Source organism: Leptopilina boulardi, unplaced genomic scaffold (assembly GCF_019393585.1).
Source record: "Leptopilina boulardi isolate dan_hultmark-lab unplaced genomic scaffold, ZJU_Lbou_2.1 LbouV2_126, whole genome shotgun sequence".
NCBI classification, from domain to species: domain Eukaryota; kingdom Metazoa; phylum Arthropoda; class Insecta; order Hymenoptera; family Figitidae; genus Leptopilina; species Leptopilina boulardi.
Genome location: NW_026137670.1, coordinates 775534 through 799259, shown reverse-complemented (window position 1 = coordinate 799259; position 23726 = coordinate 775534). Strand labels below are relative to the sequence as shown.

Below are 23726 nucleotides of genomic sequence, written 5' to 3'. Positions count from 1 at the left end.
ATTGACCAAAAATCTGTGAATGCCTTTGGTTTTCATATAATTTAAATATTTATTCATTAATTTCTGTAATATTCAGAAAGTTATTACTGATTTTATTAATAATTAATATTGTCATTATTTAACAATATTTATTATCAATTTCAACTAACCAAGATGTATTAATATCGCAACTAAACTATTTCATATTAAAATTAATATTGAAAAAAATCAAAGGCAACAATATAGAAAATTTCAACTTTAAATTTTTATCTAATTTCTGTGAAAATAATTATTACACGCATGATTATTTATTCTCAGTACAATGAATTGTTTCTTACAACGTTCATTCCAACGATCATTCCAATTAAAGTTTTTACTATAGAAATATTTTATACTCTAATATTGAATTCCGTTATATCAAGTTTTGTTAAACACTATAAGAACAGAATATATTTATAAAATTGAGTTCCACTAAAAAATTTTTATACATTATTCGTATAATAATTTGTAATCTTCAATTATTGTTATCACCGTTGTTACTAGTTTGATTATAATTTATTACTGTAATTTCAGAAAAATATATAAATTTGTGTGATCAATTGAATTATCTTTTATTCTCCTTTCTCTTTTCTAAAAATATTTTAAAGAAAGCAAATGATATTTTTAAAATATATGCTTTCTAAATAGGTAAATAAAAAAAATTGTAAATTGAATTTTTTGAAATTTAGAATTTTAAAAAATTTAAAGAAAATATCTCAATTTTCAACATTTTAATATCAATCTTCATGATTAGTATTTATTTTTAGAAATAGTTGAAATTTATTTTCAAATTCTATTTAAAGCTATGTAAAAATAAATATTGTATTAATGAAAAATCCACTAAAAAAACTAAATAATTTATAAATTTAAAATAATCTTTATGAAGAATAGAAAATATTAATTATATAGAAATATTTGTAATTGTAAAAAATTATGATTTAATATTTAAAAAAATACTGATAATGACATAGGGTACAAAAATATAACTCAATATAACGTATAACACAATTTAATATTATATACTCTAATGAAAATTTCACAAAAGGGATAAAATTACTGAAATTACTTTAAATCTTCTATACGAATGAAATATTACAGAGTAACGGAGTAATATTAATAATCATTAATAAAAGCACATGTAACTGTGGCTTTCGCAGTACAATACTGGAGTAAAAAGTGTAAGAAAGAAAATTTCTTTTTTTTTTTTGGAATGATCACAGAAATAAAAATTCTACGAAACATTTTATTCCTCTTGACACGCATTAAATTGCATGATAAATAAATTTTCTTTAGCTTCAATAATACTAATCATTCGAAATCGAATGAAATTTCGACTAGAGACAGATAATATTTAGTTTCGCAAAATATCATCACAATTTTCGACAAGTTCTATTATTATTAAATATTATTTTTCTTCCTATAAAAATTGTACCTTAGTATCTCATATCTCTACAAAAATACATATATACAAGGTATTTATTGTTATTAAATTCTATTAGACAAACTTCTCCGCGATTGTATATATCCTTTTTTCAAATAGAATAACGTAAAAAAAAAACATTTTCTTTATCTTCAAAAATAGTTTGCTCTACTTATTCTGATTTTTGCAAACTATAATTTTCATTATCTAATCTTTTGCTACATTTTTTTTTTTTAATAGAAAATGTGATGTGAATTAATTTCAAGACCACATCACGTTAAAAATGTCAAAAAGTGTATCGTAAATCATAAAAGTTATGGAAACTTCTAAACAAACTCTGCTGAGTCTTGGTATAGTTCCTTTGTAAAATGCTTTTGGTCCTTCAATTTTCCACATTTGAACTGCACAATCCCAAGCATTTTTATATTTTGCAGCTTCCAATCCCTTAAATTGGAAAATATAGTATATAACCTAGATCTCAATCTATTTTCTTTTTTTTTAATTTAAATTTACCTGTAATTAAATATCGCTAATTACCTGCATTCTCGTTTTTATAACGTCTATTGGAGTGTTTCCTAAAACCGAAACACCTCCCGCAAATGCACCAAAAAGACCAACTATGGGCTTAGGGGCTACTTTACTTTTATCATCTCCACTGTACCAATCTTTTAATGTTTCCACAACAAAAAAACGAATCGCTTGATTGCTTCCTTGTTTTATCATTGTTGGCACAAGTCCTTGATAAACACCTCTAAGACCTGGGGTAAATCTCATTTTTAAATATAAAATACAATTTAAATTAATACAATTTTACTAAAAGTTGTTAATATTAATTTACCAGTTTCTTTAATTATAGTGCTGATACCGTGAATAATTCCACGAAATCTTGGCTTTGGTGATCGTTGATCGTTGACAATTTTCACATTAATTGTATCTGCAGGTGTTACTACAAGAATAGCTTCACATAAACCAGCACTGAGACCAGCGAAAAATCTTTTTTCCGGTGAGAGTTTCCCTTCGCTATTAAGAAATTGTTTTTTAATTGACTCAAAGGCACCAAAACGAACCGATACTTTTGCAATAGCACCAGAAATAACAACAGTGAGTCCTCGATAAAGTCCAAAAAATCCACGATTATTTACAGTTTTTGTCACTACATCCCATATTCCTGAGTATTGTTTTCCCGCTCCTGCCTTTCCATCCAATTGCAATTGCATTTTAACATAATTAAATGGATATGTAATACACATCTCGATTCCACCTGTGAGTCCACCTAAATTTATAAAATATATTTTAATATTATTAATACTATTCCCACTGAATTCTTTGTTTTTTAACCAAAAAAAAAGGAAAATAAATGAACCAAAATATATCAAATTAAAAAAGAAGAAATTCTAAATAAAAGAGAAAATATCTAATTAGAAATTATACAAAAAAACAATTTGAATAATTAATAAAAAAATCTACGAAAAAAGGAATTTACAAATTATTTATGTAAAATAATGAAAATAAAATTAAAGGGAAGAAATTTTAATAAGAACTAAAAAAAACCAGCAAAATTATATATTAAACAAAATTTATGACTTATAATAAAATTAGAGATTAACCAAAAAAAAAACCTAGATAATTAAAAGTCTTAAAAAAAATGTAAACAAAAATTTGCCATGAGCATTTCCAAATATTTGACCAAAATTTGTACAGTATTATTTTTATTTTGAGATCAGCCATGCGCACTTTAACGATAATCTATATAAGAAGTGACGTAACAGTAAAATATTTTACTGACATTAGAATATTTACCGGCAATGATTCCTTTGATTCGTACATTATCTGTATTTGCATTAGCTGCTGAGTTATCATAAAGCCATGGTCGCAATATGAATGGATTGCCAGGAACTTTAGTTCTATGGGACAATATACATTCGTGTACTAGTTGGACTGGATCCATTTTACAATTACAGAACTTATTTCCATGTGACGCGACCCATTCGTTGAGCCGCCCGCTTCAAACTGACACAAAGTAATATTCCTCGAAACATATATTTTTAAAGGAAAAAAATACACCGTTTATCTTACACGAAAAAGAATAGAATTCCAAATTTATATTTCAAAAAATTTGGAAAATTAAAATAAAATTTATTTTCCATTTGAAATATATCAAAATTAGAAAAAAAAATTATAGAGAAAATGAATAATTAAATAAAACTTCTAAATATTTTTTTTTTTCTATCAATATAATAGCTATAAATGTAAAAAAATAGCATTTTTCCTATATAAAGGAAGAATACCTTCCATGGATTTTATTTTTGTAACAAATAATTTAAAACTATTTAAGTAATAGTTTTAATTTATTGAAAAAATAAATAAAATCAAGCAAAATTTATTTAAAATTCAGTTAAATAGTAACGATATAGAAGTTATCGATCTGTTATGCAATATATTACAAAACTGATATATAAAATTCTATATTATTTTCTTTATTGATAAGAAAATAAACAGATAACTTTTGTGATAAATTAAAAATATTAATTTAATTTGGTAATTTATCATTGAAATTAAATAATAAATTAATTGCTTACTAACTGTATATAGATGTTAGTTACCATCTAAGTCAATGATAAATTAACACATTTTCTTATCAACAAATGAATTTTTATGATTTAAATTCACTGATTATTTACGAAAAAATAGCATAAATGTTTCTCATATGATTTTTTCATTAATAAGATTAATTATTAAGTAAAATAAAAAATAATAATTAATATTATTGATATTTTAATTGATTTTGATAACTATAATAATGTTCAATGTTAACATTTTTTTGTTTGCAAAAAAACTTGTTAAAACAATTCGTTATAAATAAAAAAAATTTTGATTTTAAAAAGAACTGAATAATCTACCTCTTACTAGTTTCTTTTTAATCCCCATTTTTTTTCTTTAATGTATATCAAATTGTTTAAACAAATTAATAACAAACGAATTTTAACATCAATAATAATTATTACGACTCATATACTAAAATTTTAATTTTCTAAATATTTTTTTTCTAAGCCTTAATAAAAAATTAAAGGACAACTTTTTCCTCATTAAGGGGTAAAAAATTACTTTTTAACATTGGTGCAAAATTCAAATAACGAACGATTTTATCAATGAAAATAATAAAATTCATTAAAGTGGAGTAAAAAAAGTAAAAATTAAATGAAATCAAAATAAACCAAATGCAATGACATCTGAATTTCTCCGAGCCTGTGAGCGGGCAATATTTCAATTTGTTAATTAACATATGATCGAGGTGAAAGTAAAAAAAATTGCCAAACTGCAAATTTCTCTCATTCACCGTACACGGAATTCTCTCATAAAAATTGAAAATGCGTTTCACCTTTCTTTCTTTAATACTCTCTCGAGGCAAATTTCGAATTTCTTCGCTAATGGGTTAAGGTAATACCGGAAATTCAGAGATGGGCCTTATGAAAAAATAGTTGAGGGTCTTGGAGGGCCCTGAGGGTCACAAGCTGGGGGCCTTAATATCTGTGTATATGTGTGTGTGTGTATACGTTTGTGTGTGCGATGTTGTCCCCCCCACTCTGGGCCCAAGGGGGAACCTGGGGTCACATTCCAAGATGGCCGTGCCTCAGGAATGCAGTGGGTGCCTAAGACCGCCTGCCTCCCTCCTTTTTTATTAATCAATCCAATTTATCCGACCTTTTGAAAACAAACTCGCTGTTTTCGACCAACATCCTCATCCATCTTCAATAGGTGTGATTTCGCACTTCCGCGAAACATTTTTTTTTTTTTTTTAAATGCTAGTCAAGAATCACAGGTGTTGTGTGACTTATTTTTGTGAAAAAAGAAACAAAAAAATTAAAAACGAACCCAAGAAACAAGTGTCCGAAGAAAAACGGTCAAGTGTGTTGTGCGCTAGAAGATCAGAGGAAGAAGAAGAAGAATTCTGCTGATCCAAGTCCGGATCTTTATCTAATGGAACGGATGATGCCCAGTGAAAAGCATGCTACTTTCTCGTTTTAAACAATGTCTCATAGGGATATATCTGAGGTAATTGTCACCGGTCCTTCCACCATATTAGTAGTTCCAACGGTCTACATTCAATTTTTCCTTCCTTCCTTCTTTTCTTTTTTTTTTGAAAAAAAAACCGTTACGGATATCCGTACTTGAGTATATCTGAAAATAAAATTAAAATATATATCAATTTTGACAAAAATTTTGATTTTTTTAAAGTAAAATTGTAAATAGGTAAATTAATTTTTTAATGTAGATTTTATTTCTGTATCGCGGTTGCGAGCAAATCTCCATTAATTGATGAAGACAGTTATGTGATTTTTATTTTTTTACATTCTTGACCTCAGTGAAGATACGCTCCAATAATAATTACATTGAATCTCTCAGTTTCTTGAACAATTCATCACTTTTTGAGAATTTTATTTTATTTTTGACAAAAATAAAAATAAGCAAATTTTTTTATATTTCGATAACTTCAAATATAAACGAAAACTTTCTAAAATTTTTTTTTACCGTCTAATGTTTAGTAATTAAATTACTAATCAATAAAAATATGAAATGTTTAATCACAATTAATCAATTATTAAAAAATGTATAATTTTAATGATTTATTAAAAAATAAATAGCTTTTAAATTAATTTTTTTTAATTGAAAATAAATTTAATTTAAATTAAAAAATAAGAAATAATTTGAAATGATTTTCTCATAATTTTTGCTCCTCGATTAAAATTTGTAAAAGTGAAACATTACTATAATTTAAAAAAAAGTCTAATAATTATATTTTACACTATAAAAATCGAGAGTCGTAAACTCGTGAGTTTTATAAAAATAGTATCCATTATTTACTGCAATTTTCACAAAGTTACATAAATAAATTATCTCGAGTCAAATCATACATTTTAACGTGGTAAATACTTTATTTTTCAGACTCAGATCGATTAAATTCTATTTTTTAATTGAAATTCTGCAATTATTTCTATTTAATTTTTAATAATAAAATATAAATTAATTGTTGTAATCATTTCAAATTAATTAATTAAAATTAATTTACTTATCCATTTTTTACGTTTAAATATCAGTTCATGTTTACTTTCTCTTTATATAAAAATCATCTCATAAAAAATGTGCCTTTTTTTAAGAATATTAAATTTATATCCGAAATTCTTTTTTAATAATTTAAATCCTAATTATTCAAAATTAGCTTTAAAAAATTATTTTTTTCCAACGTATGAATATAATACGATTAGAGAAAGGCAGTAGATTAAAATTCAAAAATTATTTCTTTTATCCATATTAATAATAGAGATAAATGTAAATTCTATTCACAATTTTTTTTGCGGATGTTTTTGACAGCTGTATCTATTCGTAAAGAAAAAGGAAAAAAAAAATTAATAAAATTTTATAATTACATGAAAGGTCGAGCCCGAAGGTACGTCGGCCTTGGCCGCTGGATCTCGAGTGTTATTCCTGGAGACGGTTCGTCGTAGCAATGCAGCATGTCAAAACGGAGATTACGCTCTAGCTGCATCTCTTTACACGGAAGCTCTTGCCTTGGATCCCATTAGCCATGTTCTTTATTCAAATAGATCGGCGGCTCGTCTCAAAATGGGAATGTTTGCCTTGGCGTTACAAGATGCTGTTAGAGCCACGGAATTGAGTCCCGAATGGCCAAAGGTAAAATTCTCTCTTATTTCTTGAATGCACTTCAAATTTCAAGTTCTTCCCCTTGAATTCTAAAATATTTAAAATTATAATTAATTTTATTAATTGAGAGCGTTTATTATTATTAATTAGTAATTATTATAATGAAATAATATTTACAGGCTTACTATCGTCAAGGTGTGGCTCTTCAATGCTTGGGAAGACATGGAGAAGCTCTGGTTGCATTCAGTGTTGGATTGGCACGTGATCCATCAAATTGTCAATTGCTCTCGGGACTCGTGGAAGCTTCTTTAAAATCACCTCTTCGTGTTACATTGGAACCGACGTTTCAACAGCTTCGAGCAATGAAATTAGATGAATCTCCATTTGTTGTCATCTCTGTGGTTGGACAAGAACTTTTGGGTGCTGGTCAATATAGAGCAGCAGCTGGAGTTCTTGAAGCCGCCTTATCAATTGGATCTTGTAGTTTAAAATTACGAGGTTCAGTCTTCTCTGCACTTTCCAGTGCTTACTGGGCTCTAAATTCATTGGACAAAGCTATCAGTTATATGCAACAGGATCTTGGTAAAAATCAAAAATATTTACAAAATATTGCTAATATTTTCTAAAATTTATTAAAAAAAAATTTTTTTCAATCAGGAGTTGCAAGATCATTAGGCGATACGCAAGGTGAATGTCGAGCGCATGGAAATTTGGGATCGGCCTACTTCAGTAAAGGAAGTTATAAAGAAGCATTGACAGCTCATCGTTATCAATTGGTACTGGCAATGAAATGTAAAGATACGCAAGCAGCAGCTTCGGCATTAACGAGTCTTGGACATGTTTACACGGCAATTGGAGATTTACCAAATGCACTTGCTTCTCATAAGCAGTGTGTTCAACTTGTTAAACAAATGGGTGATCGTCTTCAAGAGGCAAGAGAAATTGGTAATGTTGGAGCTGTTTATCTAGCAATGGGCGAATTTGAAAGTGCAGTCGATTGTCATACACAACATTTGAGAATAGCCAGAAGACTCGGTGATCGAGTTGAAGAAGCCAGGGCTTTTAGTAATCTGGGATCATCACATCATTATCGGAGAAATTTTGGTCAGGCGATGGCTTATCATGAAAATGTACTTAGAATCGCTCAGGAACTCGGCGACAGGGCAATTGAAACTAGAGCCTACGCTGGTTTGGGACACGCTGCCAGATGTGCCGGTTAGTCACTAAAATAAGAAAAAATTTAAAAATTTTTTAAATAATTTAAATAATTGTAAAAAAAATATTTTTCAGGTGATTTAGCCCAAGCAAAACTTTGGCATCAACGACAATTGGATGTGGCACTGACGACAAAAGACAAAGTAGCAGAGGGAAGAGCTTGTAGTAATCTTGGAATTGTTTATCAACTTCTGGGAGAGCATGATGCGGCTCTTAAATTACATCAGGCACATCTTGGAATTGCCAGAAGTTTGGGTGATAAAGCAGGAATGGGTAGAGCTTACGGAAACATTGGTAATGCATACAATGCTCTAGGATATTATGAGCAAGCTATTAAATATCACAAGCAAGAATTAACAATAAGCAAAGAGGTAAGACTATTTTATATTCTCTAGTGAGGGGAAAATATTATTAACGCTTTTTTATTTTTTAAAGGTCAACGATCGAAGTTCAGAAGCGAGTACTCATGGAAATTTAGCAGTGGCCTATCAAGCAGTTCAAGGACATGAGGCTGCATTAAGACACTATAGGGTACATTTGGCAATAGCAAGAGAATTAAAAGACGCTGCCGGTGAAGCATGTGCACTTTTAAATCTCGCCAATTGTCTCTCATCACGAGGAAGATTCGAGGAAGCTGTTCCATATTATGAAAATTATTTAATGTTGTCTCAGGAATTACATGATGTTGAAGGTGAAGCAAAAGCTTGTCATTTTCTTGGTTATGCACACTATTGTTTGGGAAATCATCGTGAAGCTGTTAGATATTATGATCAAGATTTGGCTCTGGCAAAGGATTTGCAGGACAAATCGGGCATGGGAAGAGCATACTGTAATCTTGGATTGGCTCATTTGGCACTTGGAAATTTAGATACAGCATTGGAATGCCAAAAATATTATCTTGGTAAGATTTTTGATTCACACTGAAAAAAATTTGATTTCAAATAATCGACTATTGTCGAATAATAATTATTTTATAAATATTTATTTGATAATAGTAAAAATTACTTGAATCAATTTTTTTCAGTAGAGATATATTTAGAGTAGAGTATATTTAACTAAAAACTCAACTTATTCTTATTTTGAATTTTACAGCAATTGCTCACATGACAAAGCACTTTGCTGGTAAATTTCGAGCTTTGGGAAATATTGGAGATTGTCTTTTGAAACTCGGTGAGTCTGAGGAGGCAATAAAGATGCATCAGAGGCAATTGAATTTGGCACGGCAATCGGCTGATAGAAGTTTAGAGGCTGCGGCTTATGGAGCATTGGGAATTGCTCATCGAACAACGAGAAATTTGGACAAAGCATTAGGATTTCACACTCAAGAATTGACATTGAGACAAGAGGCTGGGGATTTAAGGGGTGAGTGTCGAGCACATGGAAATTTGGGTGCTGTTCATATGGCTTTGGGACAGTATACTCATGCTGTTAAGTGCTATCAGGAACAATTGGAGAGAGCAAGAGAGTTGGCTGATTCGGGAGTTGAAGCACAAGCTTTGGGTAATTTGGGAATTGCGAGATTGAACATGGCTCATTATGAGGAGGCTATTGGATATTTTGAGCAACAATTGGCTACGTTGGAACCCCTAACGACTGGAACGGCTTTATTGGATAAAGCTCGAGCTCTTGGGAATTTGGGAGATTGTTACGAAGCACTGGGTGATCCTGAGGAAGCTATCAAGTGCCATGAGCAACAATTGTCAGCAGCACTTAAATTGCGTAGTATTCGTGATCAAGAGAGAGCTTATAGAGGACTTGGTAGGGCTAGGGAAGCTTCGGGTAATTTGCAAGAGGCTTTAGTGTGTTTTGAAAAACGACTGGTGACTGCTCACGAAGTGGATAATCTCGAATTACGAGGTGCAGCTTATGGTGACTTGGGTAGAGTTCATACAGCTCTTGGAAATCATGAACAAGCTGTGAGTTGTTTGTCCCATCAATTAGCTTTGGCTAGGGGTTTGGGTGATCGGGCTGGAGAAGCAGAAGCTGCAAGTGGACTTGGAGTTGTACATCTTCTGATGGATGATCTCAATTCTGCTTTGCGTCATCATCAATTGGAATTGTCAATTGCTGAAAGTTTGGATGCAGCTGGATTGCAGGCGAGGGCTTGCGCTAATTTGGGAGCAACTCATGAAGCACTGGCTCAATTTGAGGAAGCAATAAGACTTCAGGAACAATCATTGAGTTTGGCTGCAGCGGCTGGTGATCAAATCGCAAGAGCAGCGGCTTTCTCGAGTCTTGGAAGACTTCATCATTTATGTGGCGATCTTTGTCGAGCACTTAGTTATCTTCAATCGGGATTATCATTGTCTGAAGGTTTAGGTAGAAGGGAAGAGGCAGCGAGACTTAGACATCGTTTGGGTTTAGTGCATTGGGAAGCTGGAGAGGCGACAATTTCTGTTGAACAGCTTGAAAAAGCTGCCAGTTTACTGGAGTCTCTAGATAATTCTTCAGCGAGTTTGGTATATATTTGTGGACAACCTAGTAGAGCTGAACTACTTTCTCAAACTTATAGAATGTTGCAAAAGGTTCTGGTGAATTTAAGTAGACCTGAGGAAGCTCTCAATTGGGCGGAGCGTTCGAGAAGAACCAAGAACAACAGTTTGGAAGATGCGACACATTATTCTGAGATTGTTGATAGGCAGAGGGGGATTATTTTATACTACAGTGAAGTGGAAAGTGAACTTCATGCTTGGTGTCTTGCTCCAGGTCGAGGACTAATTAGATTCCATTCAACTATTCTGGAGAATGGAGTTAATTTGGAAAAGAGAGTTCTTCATGCTCGAGAAGCACTTCTTGGTGAAACTAGTGATATCAATGAAGAGTGCGCAACAATTCCCTCGAGAGGTCATCATCTAAATGCAAGTTCTTACAGTTTGAGTAGTTTATTTAGCGTCGGTTCGGTAAGTTCACGAGCTGGTAGCGCACGATGGGGAAGAGCCAAGGGTCCATCCTGGCAAGCACCTCAAGCAATTCAACATCTATATGATCTACTTTTAGCACCATTCGAAGATCTTTTACCACCAACAAGAAAAGAATTGATCATGGTTGTGGAAAAGTCACTATTCCTAGCTCCTCTACCGGCACTTCAATCGCCTTCCAGTGAGGATTATTTGTGTGAGAGATTTTCTCTTTTGGTAGTACCTTCTCTTGCTGCTCTTAAAAAACGATCAAGAACTCCAATGCCAGAAGGTGGTGCAACTGTTGCCGCTTTAGTGGCAGGAAATCCAACACTACCTGACAAAGTACGAGAAGAATTCGGTTGGCCTGAAAGTGTCTCTTCAGCAGAGACGGAAACTGGAATTGTTGCTGAACTCCTAGAGACGAGACCTTTGATTGGTTCCGAAGCAACAAGATCAGCAGTCTTGAGATCATTGCCTGATGCAGAATGTGTGCATTTGACAACTCCTATTTTATGGAATTCATCGAATTTAGCATTATGTGCTGATCAAAGCGAGGAACCACCAGAGAGGCCAGAATATCTAATTGGTTGTCCTGATGTTTCGAGATTAAAATTAACAGCTCGTTTGGTTGTTCTTTCTAGTGGACATTGTTGGAGTGGTGGTGAAAATACAACAGTTACTACTGATGGAGTTGAAAAATTGACAAAAACTTTGCTTCACGCTGGTGCTCAGTGTGTTTTGATTGGAATGTGGCCAGTGCCACCAACAGCTGGTAGTATTTTACTCCGAGCTTTCTACAGTGCAATGTTACAAGGTGCAAGAGCATCGAGAGCTTTGGCTGAAGCTATGCAAACTGTTCAACACACTAGACATTTTGCTCATCCTATCAATTGGGCCGGATGGCTTCTCCTTGGAGGCGATGCACGACTATCAAACAAAGTAAGAAAATCATTTAATTAATTATTTAATATTATTATAAAAATATGGATTGAAAAAAGATGAAAATGAATTTTTTTTTCCAGGTTGCTTTGATGGGTCAGGCTTTAGCAGAATTGTTACGAAGTGGTCCAGAGCAGAGTCGAGACGCTTTGCGAGTGACTTTGCATCTAGTGGAAAAATCTTTACAAAGAATACACTGTGGTCAAAAAAATGCGATGTACACTACTCAGAGGAGTATAGAAAATAAAGTTGGTTCAGCAACTGGTTGGAGGGAATTACTCATGTCAGTTGGATTTAGATTTGAACCAGCTGGAAATGGAATTCGACCTTCGGTATTTTTCCCTCAAAGTGATCCGGAGGAAAGATTGACTAGATGTAGTGCAAGTTTACAAGCACTTCTTGGATTGGGTCCTGCTTCATTGCACGCTTTAGTTCGACTTTTACAGGTTTGTATCAATTTTTTAAAATAGAATTATTTAAATATTTTCTCAAACAAATTATTAATGTTAATTAATTTTAGGCGCCAGAAGTTGCGGAAGATGTAATATCAGCGATGAGAAGAGCAAGTAGTGCAACTGAGGGTCAAGAAATTTCGTTACCAGTTCACGTATGGAGAGCATCGGGTTCACACGAATTATTTGCAAGTTTGGGATTCGATTTAATGGAAGTTGGTCAGTCTGAAGTTATTCTCAGAACTGGTAAACAAGCTTCACGCAGAGCAGTGCAATTCGCTCTTCAGGCTCTTTTAGCACTTTTCGGTAAGAAATTTATAATTTAAAAATTAATTTTAATGAAAAATTTACCTTGTAAAAATAAATAAAAATTCTAGATACACAAGAAGCGCCAAAGAGTCTTAGCCTTGATTCTGGAAGTTCTATGGAGAGCCTGGTTTCCGTTGCTCCCACGGATAAAAGTTTATCGGATCGTCCAAGATTAGGTGGTGCTTTTGCTAGTTATGTTCGACATCGTGGCGAGCCTGACGGTAAAACAACAGAGCCTTCCAACATTTCTGTATCCAGACAATCAATCCAAAACGGAGGAGGTAATTTTTTTTCCTCAAATATCTGAAAAATAAATGTTTTCATATTTTTAAATTTTTTGATATTTTTTCAATAGGTGAATCAGATGTTGCATTCACTCCAAGTCCACCAATGGCAATGAATCTGAATCATCAGAAACGTATTAGAAATATATATTCTGATCAAAATGCAAGACCCGGTTCAAGTTCAAGTAGTTCAGTGACAGATTGGGAAAATGGTCACGCAACAGTATTGAGAAGACAACCTCTACCTCCTTTACCTGTAACTGTATTGGAACGATTGAGTGTAAGAACAGAAATTGGAAATGGTTCCTCGAGAAAAATAAGAAATTCCTCAAATGAGGAATTGAAACCTCCAAAGGAAACATCGCAAACTAATAATGAAGCGATACCTCTTAATTTACGAAATGTGGCAACTTCCTTGACAAGTTTGACACGTGAATTAACGCCAACAATTTCGGAAGTTTATCATGAACGAAATTTAGGATTGGGCCTAGCTCCATCTCTTTCAAAACTTCTTGAAGACGTGGATTCAGTTCCTGAGACTGAGCAAAATCAAATGAGAAGAACAGCACAACCACAGACTAATTGGTTGCACAACGAGACTGAATTATGTCGGCGTGATGAAGCCGATGGAAGATCAATTGCTGAATCCCAATGTAGCGCAACAAGTTCTAATAAAATACATAGAAAAGCGCCTCCACCTCCAGTATAAATTATTATTTATGAAGACATATTTATAAGAGGAAAAAAAAAATTTTTTTTTTGGAATATTGTTATTATGTTAACAATATTACTTAAGATATATGTAAGATATTGTTTTATATTATGAGCAGTGAAAATAAATCGATTAATCAGTTGGCATTTCATGCCACATTAATTTGTTTTTGTTTCTTCATTAAAAATGTCTATTTTTTTTAAAGTAGATTTTCATTATTTTTTTTTATTAAATACGAATTGATAATTTTCAAATTTTCCAGTTACAACAGCAGATAATTTCTTATAATTGATAAAAATTCATCAATTTACGCAAATAATGGTGAAAGAAAATTTTCAAGACTTTGTGGTAGAAAAATTTGTATTTAAAATAATAAGTTTAGTATAATTTTAAATGACCAGTTACTTTGTCTATTTTTTTAAAAGGTCCTGGCCCAACTGCACACACAGTTTTACTTCCTCTTGCAATTTGTGTTCGTCCTGCATCTTGTATCACATTTGTAATGAGTCCTAAAGATTTTGCATGTTTGTAAACTTCTAACAATGATACCTCGTCATCAACCTAAATGGATTAATTAATTTTTTAATTTTTAAAATCCTTACTAAATAGTTTGTTTTTTTTTATTATTATAAAAAGATTTTAATACTTGAACTGTTATTTTCATCTGGCCACAATCTTCCCAAGCATTTAAAATTGAAGGATATTTCAAAGCCATTTTGTATGATGCCACTGCTGCGTGAGCACATTGAGCAGCAGCTTTTCCTTTTCCCATTTTCAAATCTTTTCTAATTACCAAAACCATTTTAAAATCATCATTGGTAGTTGAAACTGGAGACATTTTCTGTGATTGAGAAGAAAACATTTAATTTAGTTTATGAAAAATATATATTAAAATGGAAAAACTAAAATAAATATTCAATAGTAATACATAATCTTAAGTTAAAAATACTTTTTTAATTGAAAACATTGAAAAAAAAAGAATAAGAATTAATTGTAAAGATTGTAAATAAAAATATTTTTACTTTGAGGTTATGTAAGGTATTGAATATTCTTAAATATATAATGAAAGAAAATAATTAATTTTGTTTTATGTATTTAAAAGAACAAAATCTATTCTTACCGGTAATGAATTATCGTTTTCAATTGACTTTTTATTACAATTCTTCTTTAAAAATAACGAATAAACACTATAAACGAATATAATTGCGTATGGTACTCCAATTTTTGGATCCAATAAACTTTCAAATGTTGAACGCAATAATTCCATCTTTTTTCTATTTGAACAATCAACTAATACAAATTCATTTTCTTTAGTAACGAAATTTTCAAATTAATTAACTTTCTTTTTATAAGTTATTTTTTACTAACAAAAATCATTTGTTTACAGTGTGCCACATGTATTCAGGATATGGTAGGTGTTTATTCAATTACTACACTGTTTTACCGAAACGTACCGTACGTTCTCAGTTACGAACTATACGTAATCTTGCTACGTATTGTGCTTTGATATAAATTATACAATAATATATTTAACTGGTTAATAATAAATGTTTAACATTATAACCAATTATTTTAATAATCACTAATTATTTTAAAAAATCAGAAGAGTGTAAATCGTGAATCAAACATTAATTTACAGAGCATTTGAGTTTTATGTAATTTTGAGGTTATGTATAAAACATTTCAAAATAATATTTATTTTATATAAAGAAAAATATTGAATTTTTTTGCTCTTTTATAATATAAATAAATTATAATTTAAAATAACAATAATTTTATTATCATATAAGTTTTATTAATAATAATTACCATTAGGATAAAAATTTCCATCTGATAACTTAATTTATATTTACAGATAATCGGAGAAAAAATGACAGCAATATTAGGTGGAGGTATTTCAGGATTAAGTGCAGCTTATTACGCCCTTGAGAATCCAAAATTAGGATCTATAGTTTTATTAGAAGCATCAAATAGATTGGGAGGATGGGTATGTACGAAAAAATCACCAACTGGAGCAATTTTTGAACAAGGACCTAGAACAATTCGACCACATGGTGATGCTGGTAAAAATACTTTGAAATTAGTTGACGATTTGAAATTAGGTGAAAAAGTTTTATCTATACCTGTAAATCATCCTTCTGCACTAAATAGATTTATCTATGTGGATAAACAATTACACGCTTTACCAATATCATTGAAACCATTGTTTAAAACATGTCCACCATTTAAACGACCTCTAATAAAAGCAATTTGGAGTGAAATACATACAGCTTCCATTCCAAGTGATGATGAAAGTGTATATAGTTTTATATCAAGGCGAATGGGAACAGATATAGCTGATAATATTATTAGTCCAATAATATGTGGAATATGTGCAGGTGATGCAAAGAAAATAAGTGTCAAATTTTTAATGCCAAATGTATTTAAAGGAGAACAAAAATATGGATCTATATTTAAAGGAATGATTAAAGAAAAATTATTTAATAAACTAGGACCAAGTAATATGAAAACTGATAAAAATATTCCAAAAGATCCACTTGAAATGAATTTAGTAGATCGTTCAATAAAGTCTAATTGGGCTTTTTGGACATTGGACGGTGGTTTGGAACAATTGTCTCAAGCTTTAGCGAATAATTTATATTCTAGAAATACACACATTCGTCTAGGTACAGAGTGTAAAGAATTAATATTTCATTCGGATTCCGTGGAATTAAGATCGGGAGGTGAGACAAAAAAATATGAACGAATTATTTCAAGTTTACCGGCGAAAGATCTCGCTAAATTAGTTAAAAATCAACATCCGGAATTAGCAAACGAATTGGAAGCAATACCAACAGTTAATGTTGGTATCGTTAATCTCGAATATCCTCAAGGAATTGTACCTCAAGAAGCATTTGGATTTCTTGTACCACCTAAAGAGGGATTGCCAATTTTGGGAACTTCTTTTGATTCCTGCATTTCCCCTCAGGAAAATGTGGTAAGTTTCTTATTTTATTTTTTTTTTTAACAGCACAATAACGGAGAAGGGGAAAATATTTTTTTCTTTTTTTAACAGGTTATGACAGTGATGATCGGTGGAGCATGGTTCGAGGAATATTTTGGTACAAATCCAACGGAAGAGTACTTATTATCAGTTGCTTTAGAACAATTAAAAACGATATTAAAAATTGAAATACCACCACTCTCGCAAAACGTATCGATCCTAAGAAATTGCATTCCACAATATATTGTGGGACATAACGATAGAGTAGAAAGAATTAAAGATTATATTTCGGTACATAAACTTCCCTTAGGATTGTGTGGCTCTTCCTATGAAGGTGTTGGAGTTAATGATGTTATTTTATCAGCAAAAAAAGCGGTATCTAATGATAATTAGTTACCGAGTTTCATTGTAATTAAAATTATTAATATTGTATTCGCATTTCATATGATTATTCCATTTAAAAATTTGTACAAAGGCATTTAGTAACAATTTTTAATAAATCTGTAGTTTAAGTTAATAATTAATTTCTTCTTTTTTTTAAATATAATTTATTTTAAAAAATTATATTTTTCGATTATAAATACAAATTAATCTAAATTTTTTATTGCAAAAATTGTTTAGAAATTATTTTCTTAATTACTATATACAGGTACTGTTAGTCATATGGCAATTGTCAAAATCGACAAAAAAAAAAATGTGCATCCCGAAAGAATTATTTGAACGTAGCTAATAAATAGATCTGGAGTGAAAAACTTTCCTTAGCTTTATCAGGATCTTCAGTCGAAGTTTGTGAAGTCGCAGACCTTATTCTGTTAAGGAAAAAAGACTAACTGAATATTCGAAATAATATAAAAAAAATTTCTAATTCCACTAACTACGCAATGCATTTCAAAACAATATTATTGGCAAATTTTTAATTGTGCACACATACACATGCTGCACTGTGAATCCAAAGTTTTTCTTTAATTATAAATAGAAATTGAGTAATCAATTAAAATCGTGTTTACAAGTTGAATTAATTTTGATTACGAAATAAAAAAAAATTAATAATCAAACACTATAATTGTAATCGATTATAATTTAAAATTTAATTAAAAAGTTTAAAGTCAAACATTCAAAATTCAATCGATTAGCTATTATAAGTATAGGTCAGAAATAATGTGTCTTCTACATGCCAAAGGCATTAGTTTTATTTCAGCAATTTATGTGCACAAGAAATAACCATAAATTGATTATATTTAAAACTATAATTAAAATAATCTTTAACTTTTCGTTTGTACTAAAAGTAATCTACTTATGCGAAATGTAACAAAAAAAAAAGAGAAATGGTCTTATCTACAAACTAAACGAAACAGGAAACAATAACAACGTAGTTTCAAGTACACGAAAATAAAATAAAATTTTATATATCGAAAACCTAAAGAAAAAATAACATGAGTAAAAGTATATTTTTTGTACTTTAACATTATTCTTTCTCATATTTTATTCCTTAAAGGAAATTTAAACATTTTATTTTTATTTGCACAAAGCCTTGATTTAACCTTCAAAGTCACTGAAATAACTTATTTCGGCTTTTGTTGCAATCAATACTAATAAACTTACAACAAATCAAGATCTCAAACAGATAAATTAAGAAATAGAATTTAGTTTAAAACATACTTTAAGCAGTCTTTCATAAAAAAAAATAATAATTAAATCTAACTAATTATCGACATATCTGCTCCTTTTCCACAAAAACAAAATATTTTATAAACCCATCACCTTATCCTCTACATTAAATAATCTATTCATTAATAACTATTATCATCATTCTCACTATAAGCTAATTTTCCATTAAAAAAAGTTCGTAAACATCAGTCGAGTTTCTAATCAAAATTTTCAACAAAAAGATGCATTTAATGTTTCAAAATGCTTTAGAATCAAACTTGTAAAAAAAAAAAAAAACTTTCATGCGCTGCAATATCACGTGTCATACGCAATTAAATAAGAAATGATTTCTTGATAAGTTATCGAAATAATAGTATTCAAGGTAATAGTGAATTTTTGATAAAGAAAAATCCATACAAAAGACAGATATAGGAATGATGTTACGTAATAATCACTCTATAGAGAACAAAAATATCTAAAAATGCAAGCAGTATATATGAGAGCATTTTTTCACTGATTGACAGTACCTGCATATTTAACCTCATCGAAAGCTTTTCTTGCTTTTTTAAGTTCCTCATTCATTGTGAGTAAATCTTTTACTCTGGCATATTTTCTCGCATCTTTTCTAACTGAAAAGCAAGATTTTTATAATTATGAGTGTCACTTTTCCCCAAAAAATTCAGAATAGTGTAACCAAAATGCAAATTTAATTTTTACATTATCAGAATTCTAATTCTGATATAATTAAATACAATTATCATAAATAAATACAAATAAATAAAGATTCAATAGCGAAAAATTTAAATATAAATAATGTAATAAATATAGGAGTATATTTAAAGGACTCACCTAAAAATACGATATCCTCAACCTGGACTCGACCAGTACGACCAATTTCCATTGCACGATGTGTCATTTCTGTGATGAATTCTATTACAAGATCTTCCAATAAATCTACACTTTCTGTATAAGGATTTTGATCATCTCCAAAGCCATACATCATACATCTTAATTCCTTTGAGAAAAGTCGTTTACGTCCTCCAGGTAAAGTTCCTCCTATTGCAATTTCAGTCTCCTCATCCTCAAACTGCAAACAATTAAATTAATTAATAAATTATACAGAAACATGACAAACAAAATTATTTTCAAATGTAAACAAACTTAATTTTTCCTCTACACTTGAAAAATACCACATATTTTTCTTAAAATAAATTTTTCAAACTTCCGATTTAAACAAACATCAAAAAGATTATTGTTAAAAATAAATTTTATCAACAATCATATTCTTAAATCAACAATAATTTTAGAAAAAAATGCGCGATTAAAGATTAGAGGTTATGACGTTGTTAAAACCTAACCTCAAAAAGAGGCACAAAGAAGGAGTTATTAATTATATATGCAGGATGATTGTAAGGATTGCAAAAAAAAAAGTATATACGATAAAAATGTCTAGATAAGAAAGAATCGATTGTGAAGAGGAAAAAGTCAAGTTTAATACTCACTTGTTCGAATCCCTCTTCTGCGGCCATTATATCAAATCAACAAACGTCAAAGAAAGAGTGATTCTGCGGTGAAATCAAGATTGAACGACAAAAATTAAACATGCAATCCTTGTAAAGTCTCCACGTAATAAAATCCTGTTTGCGTGTTTTCGCGTGCTTAAAATACAATTTCAAAAACAGAATTTACTAAAACTCGTTTAGCGAAAAAAGTATATATATATATACATATATGAACGATAACAAGCGAAATCAGCTGATCAAACTTTGAATTCGACAGATGGCCTTGTGAGTTTTGATATCGCGCGCACGCTCAAAATTTCTCTCTCTTTCTCTCTTTCTCTAAAAAGACTTCTGTCCCGCTAAATTAGACGAAACACATTTCCAACTCATTGCCACCTGCTTCTTTGTATCGAGAAGATATCCTTCAAATTCACAGAGAAAATGTGTAACAGATGACTGACATTTCTACAAATTGAAGTGACAAAAATAAAGTTTTCAATATTTTCATCTCACATAACCTAATGCAATGTTTCTTATTATTCTCCTGAAGGTCGGGTACGATTAAAAAAAAAAATCGATTATCTACCTTGGCCACAATGAACACCTGGCGGAACCAACAGCTAAAAAGAACGCGATTTTCATTTTTTAATTACAAGTTTATAGCAGTCTTTTAAATTAAGCTGTGTGAATTTCAAAGAGGAAAGCATGAAATGCGTAAATTGACAAAAAGAACCACGTAAGTTGATTATTATTTTATATATACCTATACCAAATAATTAAGTACTTGTTTTTGTGTAAACATTTTATATGGATATTTGAGAAACAAAAATTTTTTTCAATTTCATAAAATATTTCAAAATTTGTCTACAAAAGTAAATTTGCACTTATATATAGTCTGTATAAATATTTTCTTCAATTATAATCATAATTTTAATCAAACAAAGGAAAGTAGTTCACGTAGTGTAAATTGTTACAAATTATTACTATTCAATTCAATAAGAGAATCAATTGAAATTTAAACAAACTGATATTGTTATTTGTTTTTTTGATTGTTATTTGATTTTCAAATTTCGTTAATTTAAATTATTAGTTTTTTTTTATATAAACTATATTGATTATTATTGAATACATTATTTATTTGCAGTAATAAATGGATAAATTTTTTAATATTCCAAAAATGTTTTTTTCAGTACTTTTAAGAAGAAAGTGAAATTACCACACAATGCATTGCAAAGAACTACAATTGACAGAAGGGAAAATAGTATAATAAAAAGTTTAATTCAAAAAAGTCCACCAACATTTACAATTCGTAATAATGAATCTGCAAGTTGGGCTGAACAAAGTGGTGGTACAACGACACTTTCATGGCCCGAAGATATGGAAGAAGTGGCCACTAAACGTGTCACTCAACAATGGAATGCTGTGGAAAGAACACTTTACAATGAAAACGATCAACTTCCACTTGGTTCATCTTTCGATGAATGCCTACAGTGGCAAAATCAATTGCCACACTTAAGAATTGTTGGTAAAAATCTTGAAAAAAAAGAAACAGAAGAGACTGAAAACAATGAAGATTCTACATTGAAGAAAAAGCAACAGGATTTTGAAACTCAAGAGACAAACGAAATTACCTCGAATAATAATTTTTTACTAGAGGTAATTTTTAATTTTTAATTTTACTTTTAATAATTCATTAATAATTTTCTTTTTTTTTTTTTTTAATAGGACTCAGAAGGTTCAACATCAGAAAAACACAAACGTGCTCGAGAAGATGTTGTTGATGAACTCATGGAATATGTAAATTCCGCTCTAATTCTTCGAGACGACATTGAAGAAGAGAATATGTTAAGTCACGATTTAGAGGAACTACTGACAATAACTCCAGCACCAACAAATAATTTTCGTAGTACTTTTAGTTCTACAAAACAAATTTATCGTGATGACAATTTTCAAAAATCTGATTCTGATAAAGCCTCATGTAAAATAAAAACCCATATTGAAACAAATGACACGGACAAATCTTCTTGGTATAAAAATAATATTTATTAATAGAATAAAATTTGGTGAAAAATAAAAATATTTTCAAATATTTCAGGAATCGTCGAACTGCTATATCGGCAAGATATCCAACAGTAGAAACAAGTCACAAGAGTGAAAGACCCATAACTCCGCAATTAAGTAGAAATAAAACGGGTATGATTTTTAATGAAAAAATAGTCGTCAGTCCAGTACCATTTGTTCGTTCAACGAGAGAAAGTTTTTGTACTCTACAAACAGCTCCAATTCAAATTTTAGGACAATCAACAAGTACAACATGGAATCGAGGTGATTAAAAAAATAAAATTCACTTTTTATTTAGAATTAATATACAATAAAAATATAATTATTTTTTCTAATTTCATATTCAGGAATGAATAGACAAATTAATTCTGGACGAAGATTAGTTTCGGGGAGAAAAACGAGTCTGATGCGAGAACCACAAATTCATTCGGCATGGCAGCCACCAGTTTGTCCCACAATATGGCCAAAAAACGTGAGACTTGCTCCAATTGATTCTAGCCGACTGCCTAATTCTAAACAGAGGTAAATAATTTTCTATTTTCTTTAAATGATTCTTTAGAAAATCAAAATAAAAATGAATTTTTCAAAGAAAAATATTTTTTTTTATTCAAGAACAATATCAACTGCTACGCCTCAACGTGGACGAGGTTCATTGAGTCCAATTCCTCAAACAACGCTGCCAATTTCATTGCAAAAATCAAATACAAATCCAAAGGAACTTTTAGAAATACATGGTACTCATATTCTTGGACAATCGCAAAAAAATGATGAGCTCAAATCAAATTTTAATCAAACTCCAAAGCATAAAAGCAGCGGAAGAAAGAAAGCGCGACATAAAATCGATAATGTGTGATTGAAAAAAAAAAAATTTTGATTTCTCAAATTTTCAACGTTCATAAAAAGGAATTTTTAAACTTGTTAATTAATGCACTAATTAATTAATTTCAATTCTTAATTACTGGATTATAAGAACAATTTTTTAATGTTCAAATCTTATATAGTTAATTAAAACCGATATACTGTTCTTTTATTCAATGAATATTTAAAACATTGAGAAAATAACAATTTTTCGTGGAAAAAAAAAATTGTGATTATCACAATAATATAAAAATAATCTTGTGATCAATTATAACAATCAAAAACGTAATTATCAGGCAGTTAAAACGATTTATTTTTAAATCGTACATATTGTGATTTTAAATTACTATTTGTAAGGGGACCACATAGTTGTAATTAACATATCTTTGAGCATGTCTTTATAAAAAAAAAAAAGAATCAAACTACCTCACATCTCGCGTCAATGTTTATGTAATTAATCAATTTTACGTATAGAAGAAAAAAAAATATTTTTATATATAGCATTCATTCATATATATGTTCTGTAAATACATTAATTGAAATTAAAAATGTATTGATGTAACATTAAATTTGCAAAATGTTTTCTAATAATTGCATTTAATTAAAGATTTACTTATTATTTGTTTTTAAAAAATATTCTTTTAATTAATTTTTTAATTAATTTTGCTTTAATTTCATTAGTTTAAATCATTAATAAACAAAATTTTAATTTTCATCTAATTCGTTCAAATGAAAATTATGTTAATTAGAAATTTTCTTAATTTA

General features: G+C 30.0%; 6 protein-coding genes across 10 annotated transcripts; 3 read left to right on the top strand and 3 right to left on the bottom strand.

Moving 5' to 3' along the window:
• Positions 1 to 1011: 1011 nt before the first annotated feature.
• On the bottom strand, positions 1012 to 5436 carry LOC127291185 (putative tricarboxylate transport protein, mitochondrial). Of its 3 annotated transcripts, none has more exons than XM_051320126.1 (4): positions 5312 to 5436; positions 2277 to 2711; positions 1976 to 2196; positions 1012 to 1882 (listed from the first exon to the last, which is right to left on the bottom strand). In XM_051320126.1, the coding sequence occupies exons 2-4, from the start codon at positions 2686 to 2688 to the stop codon at positions 1700 to 1702; spliced, it is 816 nt and encodes a 271-aa protein (XP_051176083.1). In that variant the 5' UTR covers positions 2689 to 2711; positions 5312 to 5436; the 3' UTR covers positions 1012 to 1699. The 3 variants fall into 3 exon arrangements, with proteins under 3 accessions (XP_051176083.1, XP_051176082.1, XP_051176085.1); XM_051320125.1 differs by lacking the exon at positions 5312 to 5436 and adding an exon at positions 3239 to 3468; XM_051320128.1 differs by lacking the exon at positions 5312 to 5436 and adding an exon at positions 3225 to 3355.
• LOC127291173 (tetratricopeptide repeat protein 28) lies at positions 5347 to 14072 on the top strand. Its single transcript, XM_051320103.1, has 11 exons — positions 5347 to 5491; positions 6872 to 7129; positions 7279 to 7681; positions 7757 to 8314; positions 8390 to 8685; positions 8750 to 9215; positions 9407 to 12153; positions 12237 to 12599; positions 12674 to 12911; positions 12983 to 13195; positions 13270 to 14072. Exons 1-11 carry the CDS (start codon positions 5468 to 5470, stop codon positions 13905 to 13907), a joined length of 6204 nt encoding a protein of 2067 aa, XP_051176060.1. The 5' UTR covers positions 5347 to 5467; the 3' UTR covers positions 13908 to 14072.
• A 180-nt stretch (positions 14073 to 14252) lies between these two features.
• On the bottom strand, positions 14253 to 15329 carry LOC127291190 (peptidyl-tRNA hydrolase 2, mitochondrial). Its single transcript, XM_051320139.1, has 3 exons — positions 15031 to 15329; positions 14557 to 14751; positions 14253 to 14471 (listed from the first exon to the last, which is right to left on the bottom strand). Exons 1-3 carry the CDS (start codon positions 15175 to 15177, stop codon positions 14289 to 14291), a joined length of 525 nt encoding a protein of 174 aa, XP_051176096.1. The 5' UTR covers positions 15178 to 15329; the 3' UTR covers positions 14253 to 14288.
• Positions 15330 to 15405: 76 nt separating this feature from the next.
• LOC127291178 (protoporphyrinogen oxidase) lies at positions 15406 to 17413 on the top strand. 2 transcript variants are annotated; one of them, XM_051320110.1, is made up of 3 exons: positions 15406 to 15446; positions 15766 to 16887; positions 16966 to 17413. In XM_051320110.1, exons 2-3 carry the CDS (start codon positions 15781 to 15783, stop codon positions 17284 to 17286), a joined length of 1428 nt encoding a protein of 475 aa, XP_051176067.1. In that variant the 5' UTR covers positions 15406 to 15446; positions 15766 to 15780; the 3' UTR covers positions 17287 to 17413. The 2 variants fall into 2 exon arrangements, with proteins under 2 accessions (XP_051176067.1, XP_051176066.1); XM_051320109.1 differs by having other exon boundaries at positions 15409 to 15576.
• On the bottom strand, positions 17321 to 20299 carry LOC127291191 (transcription initiation factor TFIID subunit 13). Of its 2 annotated transcripts, XM_051320141.1 has the most exons (4): positions 20043 to 20298; positions 19390 to 19627; positions 19068 to 19169; positions 17321 to 17702 (listed from the first exon to the last, which is right to left on the bottom strand). In XM_051320141.1, exons 1-4 carry the CDS (start codon positions 20067 to 20069, stop codon positions 17698 to 17700), a joined length of 372 nt encoding a protein of 123 aa, XP_051176098.1. In that variant the 5' UTR covers positions 20070 to 20298; the 3' UTR covers positions 17321 to 17697. The 2 variants fall into 2 exon arrangements, with proteins under 2 accessions (XP_051176098.1, XP_051176097.1); XM_051320140.1 differs by lacking the exon at positions 17321 to 17702 and having other exon boundaries at positions 18050 to 19169; positions 20043 to 20299.
• Positions 20300 to 20386: 87 nt separating this feature from the next.
• LOC127291176 (uncharacterized) lies at positions 20387 to 23133 on the top strand. The gene is made up of 6 exons (XM_051320108.1): positions 20387 to 20778; positions 21233 to 21698; positions 21768 to 22069; positions 22138 to 22367; positions 22451 to 22625; positions 22716 to 23133. Exons 1-6 carry the CDS (start codon positions 20753 to 20755, stop codon positions 22954 to 22956), a joined length of 1440 nt encoding a protein of 479 aa, XP_051176065.1. The 5' UTR covers positions 20387 to 20752; the 3' UTR covers positions 22957 to 23133.
• Positions 23134 to 23726: the final 593 nt, after the last annotated feature.